At 38.0% G+C, this 25,950-nt stretch overlaps 1 protein-coding gene across 1 annotated transcript; it reads right to left on the bottom strand.

Moving 5' to 3' along the window:
* Positions 1-1,424: 1,424 nt before the first annotated feature.
* LOC144369299 (uncharacterized) lies at positions 1,425-20,603 on the bottom strand. The gene is made up of 6 exons (XM_078028814.1): positions 20,472-20,603; positions 18,083-18,135; positions 16,371-16,497; positions 8,445-8,543; positions 7,460-7,643; positions 1,425-6,555 (listed from the first exon to the last, which is right to left on the bottom strand). The coding sequence occupies exons 2-6, from the start codon at positions 18,128-18,130 to the stop codon at positions 4,782-4,784; spliced, it is 2,232 nt and encodes a 743-aa protein (XP_077884940.1). The 5' UTR covers positions 18,131-18,135; positions 20,472-20,603; the 3' UTR covers positions 1,425-4,781.
* Positions 20,604-25,950: the final 5,347 nt, after the last annotated feature.

Consider the following 25,950-nt stretch of genomic DNA (forward strand, 5'->3'; position numbering starts at 1 on the left):
TTTTTAAAGTAGCATGTTGAACCTAGCAAAATAAAAAGGGTAATAGACCAATATGTACAAATTTAATTTATTCCAGTATTACATGTTGTTTTACCATCTGAAAATCAAAGAATGTATAGTTCATTTTGTTAATAGAATTAAGAATTTTTTAAAGACCCTGATACATACAGAAAAGGCACTGGATAAAATCCAATATCAGTTTGTGATTTTTAAAAACATCTGACAATCCAGGAACAAAACAGAATTCCCTTAATTTGATAGAAGTTATCTATGAAAAATTACAAGTAGCATTATATTTAATGGTAAGATGTTGAATACTCTTTTTTACAGGAACAAGGAAAAGATATTCATTTTCATGACCTTTATTCATTAAATAAGACAAGAAAAATGAATAAAAGTTTTAGAAACCAGGTGAGAATTACTTGAGTGAGTTAAATTTATCTCACTAGCTATAAAGCTAATGGAAGAAAAAGATATTGTAAAGGTATGTCCTAATTCAAAAATTACAAATAAAAAAATTTAACAAGCAAAACACACCACGTATCTAGAAATAAATTAAACAAAGGCATTCAAGACCTCTACAATTAAACTACAAAACACCTTCAGAAAACTTAAAGACAACCTACGTAAATGGATTGTTGCATCATGTTCATCAATTGGAAGATGCAATTCTGTAAAGATGTTAATTTTCCTTAGGTTATTCTATAAAATAGACCCTGAATATTTTTATAAAAATTAATAAATTCTAAAATTAGAATTTATTACTAGATTTCCAGAAATACTACAAAGCATTACAAATTAAGATAGTATGGTGCTGCTGCAAGGAAAGACAAACAACCCAAAAGACATAGATTGCCTACCTAAGCAAATGGAAAACATGATCTAGTGGATAAATCTGTACACATACACCTGCATCCTACCTCACACCCTATCAAACAAACAAACAAACAAAAATACTTGAAATGCATCACCAACCTGAATACAAGAAGTCAAACAATGAAGGGTCTAGAAGAAAACATAAAATATATTCATTATCTTGGTCTAGGCAAATACTTCATAAAGAACACTCAGATCTCTACTTATTTTTATGTGCTGTAAAGACTGAGAGCAATTTTTAGCAATCTAAAAGACATATGGCATCTGATATTCTAAAAGGATTTCTAGGAACAAACACTGGGTAAGTTCCCAGACTTTGTATTTCCCGAAGTCAGCATAAGGTGCAATATTGTCTCTATTTTGAGCCCCCACCTGCTCACAGCTGCCTCTCTCTCTTCTCCATGTGCATCATAACTGCCAGGGCTCTATGATTTAGGGGTACAAATACTAACCTCAGTTTCTCAATGAGAAACTGGGAGCTGGTCCTAAACAAATCAGAGTATTAACATTCCCCTGGCCATGGTGGACAAAATGAGCCATTAATCAGATTTCATTTTATTTTCTTTTTTTTATTATTAGTTGTTCAAAACATTACATAGCTCTTGACATATCATATTTCATACATTTGATTCAAGTGGGTTATGAACTCCCATTTTTACCCCATATACACATTGCAGAATCACATCGGTTACACATCCACGTTTTTACATACTGCCAAAGTAGTGTCTGTTGTATTCTGTTGCCTTTCCTATCCTCTACTATCCCCCCTTCCCTCCTCAGATTCCATTTTGATAATTATATTGGAACTGTTCAAAAAAGATGTCACTCTTCTCCCTGAAGCATTATCTTGGGAAGAAAGCAGCACAGAACTTCTGAAGCCTACTATGAAGAAAACATCCCAGCTGGAAGAAAAGACAATGCAAAAGGATGCACAGCCAAGACATGGAGACAGACAAATTCAAATCTTTTAGCCTCAGGATCCAGATTGAAGCTTAGTTATAGCCAAGGACTTTTTAGCAGCAAGGAAACACTTCAAAAGAAAAAAGGAAATAAAAATGGGTGAAATGCTTCAAAAGGTAACCTGATAAAGATATCCAAATAACCAATAAGCACACCAAAAAGTACTCAAAATCATGACATATCAGGAAAATGAATATTTCAACAAAAACAACAATAAAAAAAAAACATATCACCACACACTCTGCTGAAGAGCTTAAGTTAGAAAGTGTGGGCCCAATATGCGGAATAGCCAATACTCACATGCATTCTTGGGGACTTACTGGTAGAACCAACATTTTTGAAAATCTGAAGTATCTACCAAAACTACAATTGAAGACTGCCCTATCAATCCGTAATTGCATTCCCCACATATAGAAACCAAGTGACAAACCAGACATTATGTTGTGTAAAGGAAGCCAAACATGTAACAGTACATGTTATAGTTTTAACATTTATTTGAAAAGTGACAATAAGCACACCAAATCAAGCGTAATAAGAGTCAAAATCCAATTTCCTCTGTGGAGTGATTATTGAGAAAACTTCCTGGAATCCTGGAAATGTGTCCACCAGGATGTATACATCTATGTGAAATTACATCAAGCTGTACACAGCTTGCACATTAGTGTATGTATACCTTGATAAACAGTAAAAAGTGATTAAGGGAAATGGTATAGTTATGCTTTTAAGAGATAAAATAAAATTTTCTAAAATATTTTTAGTTGTTAATAGACCTTTATTTTATTCATTTATTTATATGCCATGCTGAGAATCTAACACAGTGCCTCATACATGCTAGGCAAATGCTCTACCACTGAGCCACAACACCACCCCTTAAAATACAATGTTTTAAAAAACAAGAGGAGGTAGCAAAATGTACCTGAAACAGCTCATAGCATTCCTCTTTTAACATAAAGGCAGTAAAATCTTCCCTGTCTGAAGGTATCAAATATAAATACTCTTCTATCAAAATAGGATGACGCCTATCTGAGGCTTGCCTCAATAACAGTCAGAATAACTTCATTAACCACAGCTCTACTCACTTTTGGGACTATGGTAGGCTTGTATAGACATCAATCCCATCATCAATAGCAGACATCAATAGCAGAGTGAAGTATGGGACTGGACTGTGAGCATGATGACAATCCTTTGCAAACCGAAGCAAAAATGCCAAAATGGCAACACCAGAGCTTGCCAGAGAAATCTAAGTTGTGTTTGGCCAGGATACAGGAGTTAATGGAGACGTTTGTGGAGGTGCAGCCCCTGAGGAGACTGAGGTGAAGCACTTAACCTTCAGTTTTGAGCAAGTATGGATCAGGGCCTTCAATACTCAGAAAAATGAGCTGAAAACTGGGGCCCACAAGGTCCCTACTCATCTGTCTACCTATATCGTGGTCCTAATAAGCAGGCAATTGTAGCTCCCTCCCTAAAGCCTTTCAAACTTCTTGCAAAGTTATTTTAGAAAACTATCACCTAGGATTAGAAGTGATTAAGGAAAATGTAGTCCTCAGCTATATCCAAATTAATATAACACACTTTATTAACTTAAAACATTGGATCAAAATTCCAGCCATGAGGGCTTAGGTTGTAGCTCAGTAGTCAAGTGCTTACCTAGCGTGTATGAGACACTGGGTTCGATTCTCAGCACCACATATAAATAAATAAAATAAAGATCAACAACTTAAAAAATTAAATTAATAAACATTCCAGTCATGAACAAACATAAAGAATAAAACACAAAACAGCAATCAGATGACACTATACTCTTTCAAGGCCTTTGTACTAATTAATTTCTACTTAAACTTTTTATTACACATGAAAAGCTTTTGATAGTAAACACTGATATTTTCAAAAACAGTTGGTATTCTTAGTTTAAAGGGAAGGGGGGAATTATTGGGTAGGCAACTTTCAGTACCCAGACGAAGAAGACAACGAAGGGGAAGATGAAGATGAAGAAGAAGGCAAGGCAAACACGAAGAAAAGAAGAAGAAGGTGCCCATGCTTTGAGTTCAAACTGAAACAACAATTTTTAAAAAAATAAACACCATTTTTCTTCTTGCAAAAAAAAAAAATAAATGCACTCGTGCCAGACTCAATGATATATGCCTGCACTCCCAAACTTAGGAGGCTAAGGCAGAAGTCCAGGAGTTACAGGCCTGGACAACATAGCCAGACCCTGTCTCAGAGGAGAAGCATACACACACGTACACACACAATCTCCCAAGAGTCCAAAAGACTTTGTAATGAAGATAACATTTACATCTCAGCTAAAGAAACTCACCTCATACTCAAAAGTATGTCATAAAAGCTGAAAAGGGAAACATAACCTTAAATCTTCCTCTTAGAAAACATTGGAAATCAATGACTCTCTAGAAGTCCACTTTAATGAGGCACTGATCTTCTCTTCTAGCTCAAATTTTGAATTTTCTTATACAAGTGTTGAGAGCCACAGCCAAGTCAAAATGGTGCCTGGCACTTTGCCAGGAGGAGTGGTTTGAGAAGTAATGCCAGCAAGCTATTAAGATGATGAGGATTCCTTAATGACTCATTGCTGTAACTGGATGATGTTAATTGAAATAACCTGTGTGTATTCAGTTGGATATATATAGCTCTGCTCTTCTGAATCAAGGGGCTCCCGCTGTTTCAACCTTCAGAAGTTCCTTGTCGCCCCCCGGATACAGCCCAGCCGGACTGTGGCACAAGTTATATTCAAAATCAAAAGGCTTTACCATATAACTTACAAACAAAGTGTTTCTCTCAGTTGTCCTCAAGTCTTCAAAAGAATGAGTGATAATTTCCCAATTTCACACATTTATAGTGTCTCTACAGTATGAGACTTCACAAAATAAGACTTCAAAAATTGTATTAGTTCAGAAAAAGTCTTGCAGAGATTCCCTTCCTCCTTACATTTATATGTTGTCCCTTGTGTGAATTTTCACGTCTTCAAAAGTAGGCTGAACAAATAAAGGCTTTCCCACATTCCTTATATTCATATGTTTCTCTCCAGTATGACTTCTAACATGCCTCCCAAAGGATGAGGGAGAACTGAAAGCTCTTCCACACTCCAGACATTCAAAGGGTTTTTCTCCAGTGTGCATTCTTGCATGTATAGTAAGGTATGAAGAATGTCGAAATGCCTTCCCACATTCCTTACATTCATAGGGTTTTTCCTCACTGTGGGTTCTCATGTGGATATTAAGAGCTGAGAAACAAATAAAGGCTTTCCCACATTTTTTACATTTATAAGGTTTCTCTCCAGTGTGAGTTCTTGTATGTACTGTAAGATAGGAAGAACTAATGAAGGCTTTCCCACATTCCTTACATTCATATGGTTTCTCTCCAGTATGGCTTCTCACATGTCTCCCAAAGGATGAGGGAGAACTGAAAGCTCTTCCACACTCCAGACATTCAAAGGGTTTTTCTCCAGTGTGCATTCTTGCATGTATAGTAAGGTATGAAGAATGTCGAAATGCCTTCCCACATTCCTTACATTCATATGGTTTTTCCTCAGTGTGGGTTCTCATGTGGATACTAAAAGGTGAGAAACGAATAAAGGCTTTCCCACATTTTTTACATTCATAAGGTTTCTCTCCAGTGTGAGTTCTTCTATGTACTGTAAGATAGGAAGAACTAATGAAGGCTTTCCCACATTCTTCACACTCATAAGGCTTTTCTCCACTGTGAGTTCTTAGGTGTTCAGTGAGGGATGAGGAACGACTAAAGGCCTTCCCACACTCCTTACATTCATATTGCACCTTACCATTGTGATCTCTCACATGTGCTTTAAAGGATGAGGGACAACTGAAGACCTTCCCACATTCCTTACATTCATAGGGTTTCTCTCTACTTTGATTTTTCACATGTGTGTTCAGGGAAGTGGGAAGATAAAAGGCTTTTCCACATTCCAGACATTCATAAGGTTTCTCTCCAGTGTGTTTTCTCATGTGGATACTTAAGGAGGAGGGGCAATTGTAGGCTTTCCCACATTCCTTACATTTATAGGGCTCCTCTCCAGTGTGTGTCCTCAAATGTACAGTGAGTTTTGAGGATTCACTGAAGGCCTTCCCACACTCTTTACATTCATAAGGCTTCTCTCCTGTGTGAATTCTTATATGTCTTATAAGATGAGAGGAAGAGCTAAAGGCCTTCCCACATTCCTTACATTCATATGGCTTATCTCCACTATGAATTCTTTTGTGTTTGGAGAGTGATGAGGAACAACTAAAGGCCTTCCCACATTCCTTACATTCATAGGGCTTATCTCCACTGTGAATTCTTTTGTGTTCTGTCAGGTGGGAAGAACTACTGAAGGTTTTCCCACATTCCTCACATTCATGGTTTGCCTTTTCACTATGAATTTTCATATGTGCTCTGAACATGGAGGAACAACTGAAGGCCTTTATACATTTCTTACATTCATATGGTTTTTCTTCAGTAGGAGTTTTCATATGCTTCTTAAAACAAGAAAGAAAATGGAAGGCTTTCCCACATTCCTTACAATGATAGGGTTTGTTTCCAGCATGAGATCTGGTGTGATTTTTAAGGGATGAATGAAATAGGAAGGACTTTCCACACTCATAGCATTCAAAGGATTTGACTTCAGTAGTTCTCTGGAGCATAAGATTTGAAATTTGTCCACATTGATTTTCTTCATTGTATTCACAGATGTTCTCTACCACATGACTTTTTAAAATAAAAGACAGATTATTAGTAATAAAATTTATCATTTTCAGTAAATATGTATGCTTTCTGCCCCATCAACTTATAAGCTAAAAGTTCTCAAGAAGGCTCTTCCACAGCCAACACTGTCACTGAGCTTTTGACTTATATGATTTTTCCAATAATTCTGTCAAACCAATCTATGTGTCAAACCTTCAATATGTCAGTATCATTTGTAGGAAAAACTCTCTAGACAAAATTCTTTGTGAAAGTACAATTTTTTTTTATTTTGAATTTGAATTCTTTTATTTTTTTTTAATTTATTTTTTATTTGCATGTATTCCATTAGTTATAAATGAGCGCAGAATGCATTTTCATACATCATACATAAATGGAGTATAATTTCTCATTCTTCTGGTTATACAGGATGTAGAGATATACTAGTCATGTAATCATATATGCACATGGGATAATAATGTCCAATTCATTCTACTGTTATGCCCAAACCCCCTCCCTTTCCCTCACTCTCCTCTGTTTAATCCAAAATACCTCTATTCTTCCCAATCCACCCACCCCATTGTGAATTAGCATCCACCTATCAGAGAAAACACTTGGCCTTTGGTTCTTTGCACCAGCTTCATCCATTTACTGGCAAATGCCATGATTTCATTCTTATGAAAGCAAAATTTTTGACCTAGGTTTATGTTGAAAATGCTTCTTTTTAAAAAATATTTTTTAGTTATAGATGGATGCATTATCTTTATTTTGTTTATTCATTTTTATGTGATGCTAAAGATTGAACCCAGTCCTCAAATGTGGGAAGCAAGCACTCTGCCTGCCACTGAGCAACAATCCCGGCCCCAATATGTTTCTTAAATCTCAAAATTGTTTCCTGATGCATACCTTCTCTTATATGAAGGGCACTCACCTTAAACCTTTCTCATGGCTGATGTTCCAATCATTCACATGATGAGTGTCCTGGTTTTCATGTAAAATAGAGGAGCAGGAACCACTTCTTTTGAATCTCACTATTTTCTGTTCATTGGATATTTTTTCTCCATTGTTGTCTTGAAGAGCAACTAATTCCTTAGTATTAAGTAGAGACTCAAATTCTGAAGCGAAAAAATAAAACAAAATAAAGTTACCTATGAGCAAAGGACTTTGAGCAGTGCAGCTGTTTCAGGACTTCATTATTAATAGGCACAAGGGTCAAACCTAAAACAATTCACTAAAAAATATTTCCATGAAACCATAGTATGGTAACATCACCATAGTATGGTAACACATGCTTGTACTCCCAGCTACATGGGTGGCTGAGGTAGGAGGTTCACAAGTTCAAGGACAGCCTCTACAACTTAGACCCAGTCTCAAAATTAAAAAGGGTATGGGACATAGCTCAGTGGTAAAGCAGTCCTGGGTTTCCCAATGCTGAAAAATAAAAAATAGTGCTTTGAAGAACGACAGTGATGGTAACATGACCAGTAGAAATGATTGGGACCAGAGACATGAAAAATTGTGCTCCATATGAAATGCATTCTGCTAACATGTATAACAAATTAGAACAAATACATAAATCATTTTTAAGAAAGAAAGGTTATGTTAAAATTTTTCTGTTAACTTGATATTTCATATTAGTATAGAAAATATATTAAAATTTTTCATTAATAATTTTTAAAAAATTATTAGGAGAGGAAAACAGAAAGGATAAAATACACATACCAAAATAAACTTTAAAAAAGCACAAATGAGATCTTTGCCAAGATCACGGAAAGTATGAGAGGACAGATAAACAGTCAAAATAGTCCTCTGAGGCATGTGTGGGTAATGAGCCTCCTCAGACAAAAAAAAACTTTGGCTTTATTTCTATTTTATTTTTGTCTCCTCCCAGGCCAGTTTCTCCCAGGGATTCTTGCCTTCCTGGTGCTGCTCCAGGATAAGTTCTGTGTTCACTGTCTGCAGTTCCTCCTCTTGTTCCCACTGGGAGATCAGATTGGGTGTGAGTAGTGGGTACCCTGCATACGAGGAAAGGAATATCATGAGAGAAAGCAATGAAGAATCACATATATCTGTTCATAAGATTGGGTCAAACTTTGGTCTTCTGATACTCTAAAGACAGAGAAGGATGAGTTTAACTGAACCAAATGTCAAATCCATTGAAGAAAAAAAAAGGCAAAGGAGGGAGGGAGATGAAGGAAGAAAGAAAAGAAAAATAGAGAAGGTAAAAAAAAAAAAAAGCTGAGATGTGGGAAGAAAGGCAGCCTCTAATGTGAAGAACTGATCTGAATCAGACATAGTGACACAAGCCTATAATCCCAGGGTGGAATTGGGAGGCTGGAGGATCATGAAGTCAAGGCCAACCTCAGCAACTTAGCAAGATCCTGTTTCAAAGCAAAGAAAAACAAAATTTTAAAGAATTGGGGATGTAGCTCATGGTAAAGTGCCCTCAGTGTTCAATTCCCAGCACAAAAAGACAAAGAAAGAAAGATTGATCTGGGCTGGGATTGTAGTTCAGTGGTAGAGCACTTGCCTAGCATGTGCAAGGTGCTGAGACTGATCCTCAGCACCACATAAAAATAAATAAAATAAATAAAGGTGTAAAAAATTATTTAAAAAAAAGATTGACCTACATTCACAGTGGAACCTCAATATTATTATGAGCTGATTTGACACAGCCAGAATGTTTTTTATTTTTTTAAATATTTTTTTAGTTTTAGTTGGACACAATACCTTTATTTTATTAGGTTGAACAGGGTTTCACCAAAAGTCATGTCCAAATATATCAAGGAAACAGAGTAGAGAGCACAGACACAGATCTACATAAGTAAAGTTGGCCCTCTTTATCTGTGAATTCAAGTAACCATGGATAGAAAATACAATAGGAAAAAATTACATCTGTATTAAACATGTATTTTTTTTGTGCTTATGTCCAAATCAATGAAGTACAAAAGTAATTATGAATAAGATAGGATAGATAGTAAAACAGGCAGACAGTTAAGAAAATGCACTCCCCCACAACAAAGAGAGAGAGAGAGAGAGAGAGAGAGAGAGAGAGAGACAGACAGACTTTAAATGAAGAGGCTATTTCACAAAACTAACCTATAGAAAACATTCCAAACATTACAGCCAACTTCTTTGTCCCGGGTGGCAGGAAAAAGGAGATAGAGCCGACCTGAGTGAAGACTACAGACTCAAGGCCTAACTAATCAGAATGTCACAGACCAAACCAAGAGCCTTGGCACTTTTCCAATACTTGTTTAGCATAGGTGTTGACCAATAGTATTGGCACTTTTATGAGACATGATTAGCATAGATACTGACCAACACCTTTAGTATCTTTCCAAGACCTGATTAGCACAGATATTGATGAATGCCTCATCCAGTAGCTATTTAAGTCCCTAGACTAGTACACTTAAGGAGAAACCTACTCTCAGGTTCCCCTCTGGCCCCTGAGAGTTCTGCTTCTTTTCTTTTCACTTATAAAAATAGCACATCTTCATTCTTGCCTTCTGTTGTCTGTGGATTTGTCTTCAAATCTGTGAATAAGACCTTGGGGGGAAAAAAATGGCACCCAGCTGCTGAGGTCTGCCATTGAGAGCTACAATACACTGCTCAGTAATAGTGAAGAAGAGTCAGCTCTGACCCATAGAGCTGACCAGACAGGCATTTCCCTGCTGTGATTAGTTGCAATAATAAAATGGGCTCTCTCAGCTGCAGAGGCATGTAACTTATGTGGACCTACAGACCAGCAGAGTGGAGAATCTGGTTTCATTTCAAACTCCAGTTTCAATTACATAGCACTTACATTTTGTCAGGCACTAAACATAATCAAGAGATGATGTAAAGTATATGAGAGTTTAGGCTGTATACCAGGGAATTTTAATTAAGAGATTTTGACCATCCACAGATGTAGGTCTCTGGGAAGATACTAGTATCAAATCCCTACAGACAAAGCAATAACTATGTAGTCAACTGATCTTTGACAAAATATTGACAGCAACACAATAGAGAAAAGATAGCCTTTTCTACAAATGCTGTTAGAACACTGGACATACCCACATAAAATAATGAATCTATGCCCTTTCACAAACATTAATTTAAAATGTATCATAGATCTAAATGTAAAACATAAAACTAGAAAAATTGTACAAGATAGAAGGAGAAAATCTAGATGACGTTGAATTTGGCTATGACTTTTTTGATACTATATCAAAGGTATGATTGATGAGAAAAAGATTGATACAATACACCCCATTAAAATTAAAATTCCTGCTCTGTGAAAAATAATATTTAGAGAAAGAAAAGATAAGCTATGACTAAAAGAAGACATTTGCAAGAAATTTCTCTGGTAAGAAACTGTTTTCCTGTTCTTTACACAAAGAATGGTTTTAAAAATATATATATATATATTTCTTAGTTGTATACAATACCTTTTTTTGTTTATTTATTTTAAATGTGGTGCTGGGGATCGAACAAGGGCCTCGCATGTGTGAAGCGAGCACTCTACCACTGAGCAACAACCCCAGCCCAGAATGCTTTTTCTTTTTTTACATATTTTTATTAGTGTATTATCACATACATAATATTGCAATTCATTTTGACACAACCATACATGCTTGGAATTAATGTGCTCCATTTCAATTCCCAGGACTTCTCCTTTCCTTTCCTTCCTCCCTTCCCCTGTCCGATTCCTCTTCTCTACTGGTCTTCCTTCTATTTACCTATTGTTTTAATTCCTGCTTTACAGATACACACAATAGTGAAAGTCACTGTGGTATATTCCTATATGTGCACAGCACAATTTGGCCAGGTGCACTTTGCAGTCCCCTCTTTCCCTCTTCCTCCTTCCTTCCCATCTGCCCCCTACCTATCCTACCCTTTTCATTTTCATGGGCTCCCTCTGCCTGTTTCTCTCTTATTTTGCTCAAGCTTCCACAAACCAGAGAAAACATTGGACCCTTGGCTTTCTGAATATGGCTTATTTCACTTAACATGATATTTTCCATTTCCATCCATTTACCAGCAAATGCCATAAGTTAGTTCTTTGAAAAAATAAATACAGTAGATAAACCTCTGGCCATGTTAACAAAGAGAAAACTCCAAATTACTAAAATACAAGATGAAGAAGGAAATATCACAATGGACACATCTGAAATAAGAAAATAATTAGAAACTATTTTGAAAATTTATACTCTAATAAAATAGAAGATATTAGACATATCAACAAATTTCTAAAGATATGTGACCTACCCAAACTGAATGATGAGGTCAGGCATGCTTTAAATAAATCAATTTCAAGTAATAAAATAGAAAACACCAACAAAAGCCTACTAACCAAGAAAAGACCAGACCAGATGGACTCTCAGCTGAGTTCTACAAGACTTTCAAAGAAGAATGAATACTAACACTCTTCAAAGTATTCCATGAACTAGATAAGGAGGGAACCCTTCCAAACTCATTCTATGAGGCCAATATCACTCTGATACCAAAACCAGACAAAGACACATCAAAGAAAGAAAACTTGAGACCAATATCCCTGATGAACATAGATGCAAAAGTTCTCAATAAAATTATGGCAAATCACATACAAAAACATATTTAAAAGATAGTGCACCACGATCAAGTGGGATTCATCCGAGAGATGCAAGGTTTGTTCCATTTACAGAAATCAATAAATGTAATTCATTATATTAATATACTTAAAAACAAGAATCATATGATCATCTCAATAGATGCAGAAAAACCAATTGACAAAATACAGCACATTTTCATGCTCAGAACACTGGAAAAACTAGAGATAGTAGGAACATATGTCAACATTATAAAAGCTATATATGCTAAACCCAAAGCCAGCATCATTCTAAATGGAGAAAAATTGAAAGCATTCCCACTAAAAACTGGAACAAGACAAGGATGTCCTCTTTCACCACTTCTATTCAACATCATCCTTGAAACTCTAGCCAGAGCAATTAGATAAAAGAAACAAATTAAAGAAATACAAATAAAGAAGAACTATCACTATTTGTTAATGACATGATTCTATATCTAGAAGATCAAAGAAATTTACTAGAAAAATTCTAGAATAAGTGAATTCAGCAAAGTAGCAGGATATAAAATCAACACCCCTAAGTCAAAACACATTACTATATATCATCAATGAATCCACTGAAAGAAAATTAGGGAAACTAACCTATTCACAATAGGCCCCCCCCCTCAAAACAAATGAGAATCAATCTAACAAAAAACCTCTACCATGAAAACCATAGACCACTAAAGAAAGAAACTGAAGAAAATTTCAGCAGATGAAAAGATCTCCCATGATCCTAAACAGGCAGAATTTATATTGTCAAAATGGCTTTACTACCAAAAGAATTATTCAGATTCAATGAAGTTCCTATTAAAATCCCAATGAGATTCTTCATAAAAATACAAAAAGCATTCATGAAATTTATTTCGAAAAATAAGAGACCCAGAATAGCTAAAGCAATCATACGCAAGAAAAGTGAAGCAGGAGGCATCACAATAGCAGATCTTAAACTATACTACACAGCTATAGTAACAAAAAACAGCAGGGTATTGGCACCAAAATGGACTTGTAGACCAATGATACAGAATAGAGGACACAGAGACAAACCCACATAAATACAGTTATCTCCTACTAGACAAGAATGCCAAAAACAATCACTGGAGAAAAGATAGCCTATTCAACAAGTGGTACAGCAACACTGGAAATCCATATGTAGCAAAATGAAATTAAACTTCTATCTCTCACCCTGCACAAAAAATCAACTCAAAGTAGATAAAAAACTTAGGCACTAGAACAGAAACCCTATGCCTAATAGAAGAAAAAAATAGGCACAAATATTCACCACTTTGGATTAGGATCTAACTTCCTTAACAAGACTCCTAAAATGCAAGAAGCAAAGTCAAAATAATCAACAAATGGGATGGATTCAAATTAAGAAGCTTCTTCTCTCAAAGGAAACAATTAATAACGTCAACACAGGGCCTACAGATTGGGAGAAAATCTTTACCACATGCAACTCCAATAAAGCATTAATCTCTATAATATATAAAGAACTAAAAAAACTTGACACCAAAAAAATAAATAACCCAATCAATAAATGGGCTAAGGAACTGAATAGACACTTCAAAGAAGAAGAAATGCAATCAATCAACAATTTGCATTTCTTCTTCTTTTTATTTTTAAGAAATAATCTTTTTTTAATATATTTATTTTATTTATTTATTTTTATGTAGTGCTGAGGATCCAAACCAGGGCCTCACACATGCTAGGTGAGCTCTCTACTGCTGAACCACAATCCCAGCCCACATTTCTTCTTTTGAAAAATCTGTTTAGTCCCTTTTGCCCATTTCTTGACTGGGTTATTTGGTTTTTGTTTGCTTTGGATTTTTTGTTTGTTTGTTTGTTTTGTTCTGTTGTTGAATTTTTTTATTCCTTGTATATTCTGGATGTTAATCCCCTGTCAGAGGAGTAGATGGAAAAGATTTTCTTTCATCCTGAAGGCTATCTCTTCACACTTAATCATTTCTTTTCCTGCGTTATACAAAGAAGTCTTATAGATCAATAATAAGAGAATAAAAAAATACCGTAAATATATAGCCAAAGACCTAAACAAACACTTAAACAAATACAGAGAAATGGCAAGTAAAAAAGTAATAGTACTCTCCACATCCTAAAATCATTCAGGTAAAACAAAACAGTGACACACCTCTACACGCCTTTTTGAACAGCCAAAATCCAGAAAATTGACAATGCCGAATATTGCCAAAAATGTAGAGAAACTGGAACTCTCATTCATTCTTGATAGGAATGCAAAATGGTACAGCTACTTACGAAGACAATCTGGTGGTTTCTTATAAAATTAAAAATACGCTTACCATGGGGCTGGGGCTACCGCTCGCCTAGCACATGTGAGGCGCTGGGTTCAATCCTCAGCACCACAAAAAAAATAAATAAATAAAGATATTGTGTCCATCTAAAAAATAAATATTAAAAAAAACTCTTACCATATGATCCAGCAATTAAATTGTGTCCCTTGGCATTCATCCAAGGAGTCAAAACTGCACACAAAAAACTACACGTTTATGAGAGCATAATTCATACTTGTCAAAACTTGAAAGCATCCAAGATGCCCTTTAGTAATCGGGATGATAAATAAACTGTGGCACATCTATACTACATAATATTATTCAACAATAAAAGGAAAATCATAAAAAGACATGAACGAAACTTAAATGCACATTACTGAAATAGGCCAATCTCAACAAGCTACATACTATATAAATTGCAAAATTATGACATTCCACAAAAGATAAAAAATATACAGATGATATAAAGACCAGTGGCTGCCAAAGGGATAGGAGAGAGTAAGGGATTAAAAACTGAGAGCACAGAAAATTTTTATGGGAATAAAACTACTCTATGTATTACTATGATGGTACATGTCATTGTACATTTGCCCAAAGCCATAAAATGTACAACACCACAAATGAACCTTAATATAGGCTATGGACTCTAGTTAATGATGAAGATGTGTCAATGTACATTCATCATTTGTAAATTAAACATGGACCTTTCTGGTGGAAGATGTTCATAGTGAAAGAGGCTGTCTGTGTTGTGAGGACAGTAGTTAGAAATCTCTCTAGCTTCCACTTAATTTTGCTTTAAAACTGAAACTGCTCTAAAAATTAAAGCCTGTTACTCTGGGGCATGGTGGTGCACAACTATACCTCCAGCTATTCAGGAGGATGAGGCAGGAAGATCCCAAATTTGAAGCCAACTTGAGCAAATTAGCAAGACATTTTCTCAAAATAAAAAAGAGCTGGGGATTTAGATTTAGCTCAGTGGTAGAGAGCCTCTGGGTTAAATTCTCAGTACCACATAAACACACACATACATACACACATACATTTTTTTAAAGCCTATTTTAAAAATGTTCACCCATACTTAGAATATTGCCTTATATGGAAACTAGGTCTTTGTCAATATAGTAAAGTTAAGATGAGGTTATTCTGGATTAAGATGGACCCTAAATCTAATGACTGATGTCCCTATATGGACAGAGATTAGAAATAGGTACACAGGGAAGGTAATGGTGGAGGCAGAGACTAGAATGATACATCTATAAACAAAAAGGACTGCCAGCAACCACCAGAAGCTAGAAAGAGACAGGGACGGACTTTTTCCTTACAACCTTCAGAAAGAATATAGCTCTGGTGACACCTAATTTCACACTCCCAGATACCAGAAATATGAAAGAATAAAAATTTCTATACTTATGGTTCTTGTTCATAGAGAGCCTAAGAAACCAATATAATCTACCCCATAGACTCATCTCTAAATCATCCAAAAAGCACAAATTCTCTAATAGGTACTTTCTAACGGCCTCTTACTAAGATGGCCCTCGAATCCCCATGGGTATGTTCTCCCATGACTGCAAAATAAACCCCGCTTGTTTAACTTACAGGTGTGCTCCTGGTGGTCTCTGGGTAAATGACATTCACAGCAGTAGAATCTTCAAAGGTCTCAAATCACAAACTCCCCATGTACCCCAGAGAAGCCCCCCAATCCCAACACATTCAATACTTAATAATCCTCAAGGCTTTCAACCACAAAAAGAAAAATTAAAAAAAAGTTTATTATGCCCCTGTTAATTTACATTAAGAAGCCTCCAGATCCTAAGCATCTTGTGGTTAGTGACCACGTTTGTCTTATTTACCAAGTACTCCCACTCCTCAGCACAGATCCTGGAACAAGGTCAACTAGTAGATAAAACTGTTTTCTAAACCACTACATGAACCAACATTGCCAATCTTACCTAGTGAGACCAGGTTCTGGACGGTTTCCAGCATCACATCTCTGTAGAGGCTCCTCTGAGCAAGATCCAGCAAAGCCCACTCCTGCTGGGTAAAGTCCACAGCCACATCCTCAAAGGTCACCGAGTCCTAAAAGATGCCACAAACTCTGTTCAGAAAGGTACAATTCCTCCAGTGTGTGTGAGATGGTGGGTGAGGCTGACAGCACTGGGGACCTGAGAATCAATTCAGGGGAGGTTCAGAAGATTCTGTGGTCTCCCCAAGTCTATGGCAGAACTCCGTCAGCAGATCTCTTTCCCTTTCTACACACACATACTTAATGACTGAACAAATCCTGTCTAAAAACCAAAATACTTCTAAACTACTACATTAGTCTCTTTGCAGTTGATGATAATGAAATAAGAAAAAAAAATCAAAGTTATTTTCCTTCGAACCTGCACAGAACACTGGATATTAGGTGTGTGGATAATTTTCCACACACATCAAGCAGTTCTCCAACAGACAGTAGCTAGGTTTCCTGTTATTCAATAACATTCTTACACTATCTACATGGACAGCTTCATCCCACAGGTTGAGGGCTCAGTCCCACAAAACTTCCCCATATTTCAAACAACATAACAACTACTACATTGTCATTTATACTTCTGACCAAATGGCTACATCTCAGGGTCCCCATTGTACCCTCCTTGAGTTGGGTAATATGCTGGGATGGCTTATAGAATCTCAGCAAACACTTCCTTGTGCTTATGGCTTGTTATAAATACAGAGAAGTATCCAGATAAAGAAATATATATGGCATAGCAGGGTAGGAAAAGCTGCAGAACTTCCACGCCTATTGGGGTGTCTTGTACTAGGAAACTCTACAAATTCAGCTATACAGAAGCTCCCTAAATTCATTCTTTTTGGGTTCTCACAGAGGCTTTACTAGAAAGCATAACTGATTTAAATTAGCAATTTAAGTAATCAATTTAACCTTCAGTACCTCTCAACTTCAAGGTTAGGGGATAGGGCTGAAGAGTCAAGCATACCTTAGTTCTTCTGGACCAGCACTCATCCTGAGGCTATCTGTCCTGGTCACCAGTCATCATACAAAGCTACTCTTATCACTCCAGAAACATTTGAAGGGTTATAGGAACCCTATGTCAGGATATGGAACCAAGATGTACAATATCATATTATTCCTTATTCAGAAATTCTTCCTCATGCAAGAATAACTTGACCTGCTACTTTATTCCTATTAAGGCATTGAGCACAACATCAAACTCAGGTTTAAATCTTGATGAGGTTTTAATGAATGAACACACAGAGAGTGAATGGGAACTTTTCCTTTTTTCCCCTCTCACAATCCTGAGAGGCCCAAGAGCCTGCACATCTTTCAAGTCAGGCCCACAGCTGGCTCCGTTTTATAGTATTGTGGCCTGGGCTCACCAAACTATAGCACATGCACTTACTCTAGCCGATCACATACTTATGTAAGTAAAGTTTTATTGCAATACAATAAAATATTTGTTTATGTTCCTCTATGAATATTTTTTTGTATTAAAATGACAATTTCCTTGTAATAGAAATTCTATGACCTTCAAAACCTAATACTTACCATGTGATCCAAAAAAAAAAAAAAGAAGAAGCAGATTGCTAACCTGTGCTCTAAAATAGCAGCAGGATATCAAATGAAATAGAAATATTCTTTTAGAGCATTATACCTTTTACTTACCTGCATCATACTTTTCTGTAACCCAACACTTATTCTTTCTTCCTCCATGTCACCTTCATAAAGAAAAGTAAGACATTGAGAAGTTATAGGTAAGACAGAACCTGACATGGGAATCCAATCCTCCAGAGAGGTTCCCATACTCATGAGCCTGGATATTGTAGCACATCCATTACCAGTGACAACTCAACACGCATACCATGACTCCTAAGTAAATACAAACTGAACTTGTGTGAAACTGGAACAATCCGTTCTCCCCTAGAGATACAAAACAACATTCTTATCCTTGTCAATGATACAAAAGAGGTTAATAGTAACATTTTATTAGTAAATTAACTCAAGTCTTAAGAACATCTGGCTGTCCATTTCCCCATAACAAAAAGCATAAAATGTATCAAGTGGTGCCTTCAATCCTAAGAATATAGACTCCCTGACTCATATCTAAGAAAGCACTAATTTATTTAAACACTAGGCTTCTTGGGACTCCTTGACCAACATTTTTACTTGTTTACCATTTTACAGTATAATAGGCATTACTACAAAGCCCTGAACACTGCTGTCATCCCAAACCCACCCAATGGGCTCCACAAAACCTAATTTCTGAGAAAGAGCATCAAGCTATTTCTTATGGTTTGGATATGGGATGTCTTTCAAAGCCTCCTGTGTTGAAGGCTTGGTCTCCAGTGCTGCAGTGTTCAGAGTTTGGGGTTGGGGGAAGCGATTGGATTATAAGGGGTCTGACTTCATTGGTGGATTAATCCATTTTATAGATTAAGAGTTTGAATGGATTACTGGGAGGTAACAGGAACTATAAGAGGTAGAATCTAGAAGAGATGAGAAAGAGGAAAAGGAAGAAGTAGTGGAGGTGGTGGTGGTGGTGGATGGTGATATTAGTGGTAGAAGAGGAGGACGAAGAAGAAAATTTCATTGTAACCAGTCATTAAAAGAATCATACTTAAAACATGCACAAGGAAACAGAAGTTGCAAATTGTTTTACAGAAAGTTTCACAAAATAAGTAGGAAATTCATAATTCCAGTGTACAGAGGAAAGGTAATTTCCTACTTCCAACACCAGAAGGGTACAACTAAACAATATGCAAGATCACATACAAAGTACAAATAATACAAAACTATTGGTAACAGTTGAGAAATAAACAATAAATATAAATCACAATTTAAGTTCATTTCATCCTAGGAATGACAGATGCTTAAAAACTGAATCACCAAAAAAAAAAAAAAAAGAAAGAAAATAAAAAAGAATAAAACTAAATCACTGGGACTCAGTGGTACAGTGCCTTACTAGTGTTGAGTTCTTGGATTCAATCCCAGCACCACAAGAATAAAATAAACAAAAACTGAGTCACTGATTAATGAAATTCACAGTATTCATAGAAAGGTTATTTGACATATTCCCTTAGACATAAAGAAATGACTAATCTATTTCAGTGTACATTGCTAATAATAATTTAGGCCATTAGAAAGCAAAAGATTTTATAGGTTACAAAATGCAAACATTCTATTTAATAGGGAAATACTGATTAATTTTCTCTGAAATCAGGAACAAGAATGAAAATTATATGCTAATCTCCATTCAGCTGGGAGTCCTGGCAAGTGCAGTAATTAGAAACCAAAAAAAGGAAAACACAAATATTTAGGAGAAAAAAAATTCAAACTGGCACATTTTCTGTACAAAATTTAAAGAATCTATAAATAAGTGACCAAGCTTTTTTTTTTTTTTTTCCTCCCTGAATTTTGCAGAACTAGGGATTGAAGCCAGGGGCACTCTACCACTGAAGTACACCCCTGGTCCTTCTAATTTTTTGTGTAGAGATAGGGCCTTCCTATATTGCTCAGGCTGCCCTTGAACTGGGATCAAGTTCTACCTCAGCCCCGAGTAGCTGGGATTACAGGCGTACACCACCGCGCCAGGCTAAAATGCATCACTTTATTAAGGATGAAATGCACTTGCCCAGGAGGCGGGTTAACAGTATTTTAAAATCAGCTCCCTCTTGTGTATCTGAATGCAATGCGTCAAACAGGCCCCAGGTCCCGGGGAACTCTCAGACCCGCGCTGGGCAGTGCGCGAGGCCCAGGGGCAGCGGGCCGAGCTCACCCCACGCCGGGTGTGTGCAGACCAGCGGACCCGCACAGGCTCCGGACCCGGACCCCGACGCAGGCGAGGCCTCTGCTCTCGGCAGGGAGAGGCCGCGGGGCTCCCCAGCTCCCGCCTGCAGGAGACGCGCCCGCCGCTGGCGCAGCCCGGAGTCCCCGCTGCGGTCACCGGGATGAGCGCGGCGCCGGCGGAGCTGACGGGACTCTGGTCCGCGCGGGTGAAGGGGGCCCTGGGACGGCGGACCAGAGTAATCCAGCCTCCGCCTCCCGAGGCCCATACCTGGATGGCGCGGGGCCGGACGGCTAGGATGCGGCGGCAGACGACAGGAAGCCAACCTTCCGCCTCCGGAGGCCCATACGTGAATGGCTCGGGCCCAGAAGGATAAGATGCGGACTGAGGCAAGAATATATCTCAGATGCAGGCTACAGCGTAAAGTGTCATGGCGGCCAAAGGCACACAGTGACCTACGGTGCGCATGCGCAGACACGCTCTTCTGCCTCCCGCTACCCCCCTCCTCATTCTGAGAAACGATCTGCGTAAGGGGCGGAGCTTCGGGAGCTGGGCGTGGCGCGGGGCGGCCACTCAGTCCACCATCGCAGGGAATGTGCTAATTTTCCCTGGGGTTGTAGGTAAGAAGAGAACCAGAACCGTGGCCGAGGCTGGGGAGGGACCAGGCTAGGCCCGCCGAGTGGACTCAGGTGAGACCAGATCAAGGGGCGTGACTTTTAACATTCCAGAGGTTGGGTCTAAGATGGGTCCTGGTTGCCAAGGGAGACCCCTGGAAATTCCTAGAGGCGGGGCTAAGGTTAGAGCCTGTCACACAGGTTCCCTGAGGCCCAGGAGTAGGATGCTCATCAAATGCATTAATACCCTAGCTAGAGCGCTGTCCACAGGCCATCATGCTTAAAACTCTGAGTCTACCAACCTGTGCGATAAACTCTTTTCCATTGATTCAGTCCTTTAGGTCTTTACTTTTCCCTTTCATTGTTTTATTGACTATTGCTCTGCTAGAGGAAAGCTATTGAAAAGTATTTAATTAGGTTCTTCTATCTGGAAACCTTGCTGAACTTTAATATCTGTAAGTTCATTATTTTGGACTTAAATATAAATAATATTTCCTGTGCATTTTTGTTATTATAATATTCATAAGTCGTTTATTTTTGTTGTTGTTGTTATTTGTGCAGGGCCTCCTAACTATAAGTTAGATAAGAAATAAGGAAATAACATGAATATGTCTTGGTTAATAATAATCACCAAGGTTCCCATGTTAGCTGTAGTTTGTGGCTTTTATCAAGTCCTATTTTGAATCTGCTTTGTGAAGACATTTTATCAGTAGTTTTGATAAATATTACACAATGTATATGAAACTATTAAGTTCATAATAGTTTACTCCAACTTGATTTATGATGTCATGTCTGTAAGAAACAGACTCTCCTGTCCAAACCTAAAGAATAGATTAAGAAACAAAAGGTATAGCCAAAAAAAGCAAGGAATGTGATTTTCCTGTCCCCCAAGGCTAGATAGGGCTGAAGGCAGATTGCTTTCTAGAAAAGAAAGCATATGGAGAATCAGCACACTGAACTCATTTTATAGAATTATTCTTTTAACCTTGTGTTCCCACCGTCTTCATCTATTTGTCCCCTTACACCTTACATCTAAGACTGTCTGTCCCCTTGATATAGGACAGATGTGGCTGGACACCAGAAATCAGGTTTTTTTTTTAGCTGCAACAGTCCAGAGGAGGATAACCCTAAAAAGCTTTGGACCCTGAATCTGAAAATTCTTTTACATTTATACTCAGTGGGGTAGTTACATGTCACTGGGTGGGTACATAACAGTTACTCTTTTCCCACATTTTTAGGCTAGACAGAGGTTTCACATATTTTGTCTTATGCAAACCTGGCATTTATAAGAAAGAGGAAGCTATAAACCACAGAAATTTTTGGTGATATCCTATTGACACCTTTGTAAAATTCTTCTGACAAGAAAAGAAGCTTAATTATGGCAAGGGTCTTTTGGATGAGGGTAACTGGTCTGCTTCATCCTTACAATGCAATAAAGAATTTTTTTTTTCAATGCTAGGGATCAGACCAGTGTGTTGCACATGCTAGGCAAGTGGTCTACCACTAAGCTATACCCCTAGCCCCAGAATGAATTTTATTTAGGACAATTGCAGTAGGGGAGTAGAGACCTCAGTATAGAACTGGACTCAATTCTGAATACAGCACAGATAAGTGGAAATTTATAAGCCAAAGAACATGGTGGTGGTTCTAGGTAGACATGAACAGTGGGAATATGGTGTTTAAAGGGTTAATTCTATATATAAGTGAAGAATATGGAAAACAACATGTCCCTAGAAAAGGGAAATGAGAACCCCCAGGGCTGAGGGAGGACAATGGGTCCTGGGAGAGAAAAGGCAAAGAAAGTGCCTTGTGCTCTCTCTGGTCTTTCCTCCTTTCCCAGTATCCTGGAGGGGAAGGCAAACAAATGGGCTCTGGGCTCTGGGCTCTGGGCTCTGGATTATTATCCCAGTAACAATGAGTTTCAAGCTTTTACAACTATTTTCCTGAGTTAGATGTTTAACCTGCACAACTAGTTTCCTGACTGTCCAACCAACATGTCCCAAGTCTCTCATGATTAAGTCACACAAAATCTTCTGCTATGATTAACTCTCATTAAGATCTATAAAAAACAAACCTCTCTTTTAACCAGTCACCATTTTCTCCCCTGAAAATGTGCCATTCGACTACTGCTTAATAAAGACAGCTTGCTGAGCTGAGGTTTACTCCTTTTTCCAGTTATTTTGGATTACATGAGCCTACATGCTAACTCTCAGCATGTCTTTCTTTGAAACAATTCACACAAGGCGATTCTAACTCAGCTGTGCTTTAAAAATAATAAGAGTATTTGGGCTGGTGTTGTGGCTCAGTGGTAAAGCTCTTGCCTAGCATGTATGAGGCACTGGGTTCAATTCTGAGCCCCACATAAAAATAAACATGAAAAATACAATATGTTAATAAAAAGATTGAAGTATTTACAATCCTTGACTAAGGAGCTTATTGTTTTCAGGATGTTCTGGTCCTTGTCCTGATAGGCTATGATTCTGCCTATCCAGGGAACAGAGGGTTTTTAAAGAGGTGATTCAAAGGCTACTGTCCACATTTACCCTGATGTAATTCATTTGTTAATTTGAGAGATAACCATTTCTTAAATCTTCTGGTTCCATCCCCAGAGATCTATTTACTTCATTCCTGTGATTGATGTGTGCTCAAGGACAGATAACTGGGCCTAGGATAGAAAAAGGGTAAACCTGTTTCCCTAGAAGTTAGGAAAGGGAAAAGGGAGAAGAGAAAAAAAGAAAGTCAGCTTTAAAATAAGCCTCATTGGAAAAGCAACAAGGGATATATTCAAAACATGACATGGACCACTGTCACATTCTTTTATCTAGGGCTGAAGAGCACAGGTCCCAAAACTCCTTTACTAATAAGAAAAAGAAATGGAAATCAAAGAAAAAAGCACAAGTTACACTGATCTGGGATGGATCTGGATGAAAGAGGATCTTTGACTTTACACAAACCAAAATGACCTAGAGTTTCTGTTCAGTAGAAACATGAACAGTAGGGACCAAAAAATATGATACAATCCTACCATCAGTCAAAAGAGGTTGTGCTTAGTGATAAACCCAGCCTAATTTCCTCTTAAGACTGGGAACCATCTCGTCACATTTTATTTTTTGAGCCCATTTTGGCTTTACTATAAATTACTGTGATTTCTAAACTTGCTTGGAATGCCTGCCCATGTCTTGAACTCACCCATGCCTTGATTTCCCTGATCAAAGCAACCCTCTCTGAAAATTTAGTGGTGCTTCATAAATTCTGGCTTTTCCTGGCCAGATAATGACCCTCTTTGAAGCTTTAATGGCACATCATAAATTCTGGTGTTAGGATCTAAATTTACTCCCTAAGTGCTGGATCATTAAATTTACTACCTGCCTTTGTGTTATGCTTGTAAAAATCCTGTTATCTGTAAGTTCTCAAGACACCTCCCCGTTTTGCAACTTTCTGTGCTATAAAGCTACACTCCTAGAGAGCTGGAGGGCTGTCTACTATTCCCACAGATTTTGGCCTGTCAGAATTACAAGCTTGCATTAATTTGATTTAAATTGGAATTGATGGTCTTTTTTTTTTTTTGAGTTGTGGTTTAACACTTAGGTGGAATTCTCTAGAAACCTTCCCCTCTGTCCTAATAAAAACTGAGTTCAGGAAGAAGTGAGTTGTCACTCTCCTGAGAGAAAGGACTCTGTCTTGTGAGGATATTTTCCCCTTCTTTCTCTTCTAGTAAATTCTGCTATTCTTTTACTCAGTTTCACGTCTTGCTTGAAATCTTCTCGTGCAAAGACAAGAAAATCAAAGAATACATTGATTTCCAGAAAGATCTTATCTCGGGTATCATCTTATCTCCTTATCCCTTGGTTGTGTGGAGGGGAAGTCAGAAAGGAATATACTAAGAGGAAACTATCACAGATAAAGGGGGCATTTTGGTTCAACCAACCTAACAGATTTCTTGCTAAACACAGGCCAAAGTGATCATACATCACCAGGATGTTAAAAGCTAAGAACCTGATTAGATATTGTTAAATTAAGTTTGGCCTCAAAGAGCCCCTGTGAAGTGGACTGTAGCTTGATGTGTAAGCAATTTGGATCTAACCTTAGCAATGGAGTCTCAGCGAATCACAGTAATCAAGTTTCAGCCAGCCACAGGTTGCCACCTGATCAGCCCATGCTCGTGTGAAGCAGATGCTTCAACAACCAAGTGCATATAAGGCAAATGCTAACTGCAGCCAATCAGGATGTTTCTGCATTTCACTTCCTTTTCTCCAGCTAAATAAAAATAAATAAATAAATATAGTGGGCAGACTTGGTTGGGGCACTCTGAATTATACCCTAATGTAATAGGTTCTTTTCTTGATCAGTGTGGACCCAGTGAGCACAACCAGAAGGTAATGAATAGAGAAAGCTGGCTCATGGGGTGTGTTGAGAGCCACAGCCAAAGGGGCCCCAGCAAACTTCCAGCTGCCGGCTGATGATCCAGCTGCCAGCAAACTTCCAGTTGCCGGCTGATGATTGGCTCACAGTGGCCCCAGCAACATCTAGCTGATTGGCTCCTCTGCGGTGATGTTCATTGGGCTGTTTCCCTGCCCTTCAGACTGCCAGCTGATGATTGGCTCACAGCGGCCCCAGCAACATCTAGCTGATTGGCTCCTCCACGGAGCTGCTCATTGGGTGACTTCTTTGGCTCTGCCCACGCAACCCAGCCAATCGGCCTCAGGAGCAGGAGGATTGTGGGAGGTGGAGAGGCTGGTGTGGGAGAGAGAGGCTTGTGGAAGCCGGTGGTGGCAGTTGGGCTCTGAGGGTTTTTCCCTGAGAAGCTGTTTTGTTTGGCGTTTGTAGTTCTAAAAATAAAGTTAGTTTCTTTTTGACAAGTGGCTCCTGATTTGTGCCAAGCCAGACTTCGGCAGGGTGCATGCCTGTAATCCCAGCAGCTCAGGAGACTGAGGCAGGAGGATTGAAGTTCAATCCTCAGCAATTTAGTGAGATCCTAAGCAATTCAGCAACATACTGTCTCTAAATAAAATATTTAATAGGGTTGGGGTTGTGGCCAATGGTTAAGTGCCCCTGGGTTTAATCCCTAGTACCCAAAGAAAAAATAGAGAAGGATTTGTTACCCTCGGTCATATGCTAGGTGCTAAAATCATCAA

This window comes from Ictidomys tridecemlineatus, chromosome 2 (assembly GCF_052094955.1).
Source record: "Ictidomys tridecemlineatus isolate mIctTri1 chromosome 2, mIctTri1.hap1, whole genome shotgun sequence".
Taxonomy (NCBI): Eukaryota; Metazoa; Chordata; class Mammalia; order Rodentia; family Sciuridae; genus Ictidomys; species Ictidomys tridecemlineatus.

Bases quoted from the DNA above. Each gene is read 5' to 3' on its own strand.
- LOC144369299 (XM_078028814.1), bottom strand. From the start codon at position 18,130: ATGGAGGAAGAAAGAATAAGTGTTGGGTTACAGAAAAGTATGATGCAG. The intron at 16,498-18,082 runs GTAAGTAAAAGG...GGCATCTTTTAG, and splicing joins TACAGAAAAGTATGATGCAG to GACTCGGTGACCTTTGAGGA. The intron at 8,544-16,370 runs GTAAGATTGGCA...CCTCGTATGCAG, and splicing joins CCAGAACCTGGTCTCACTAG to GGTACCCACTACTCACACCC.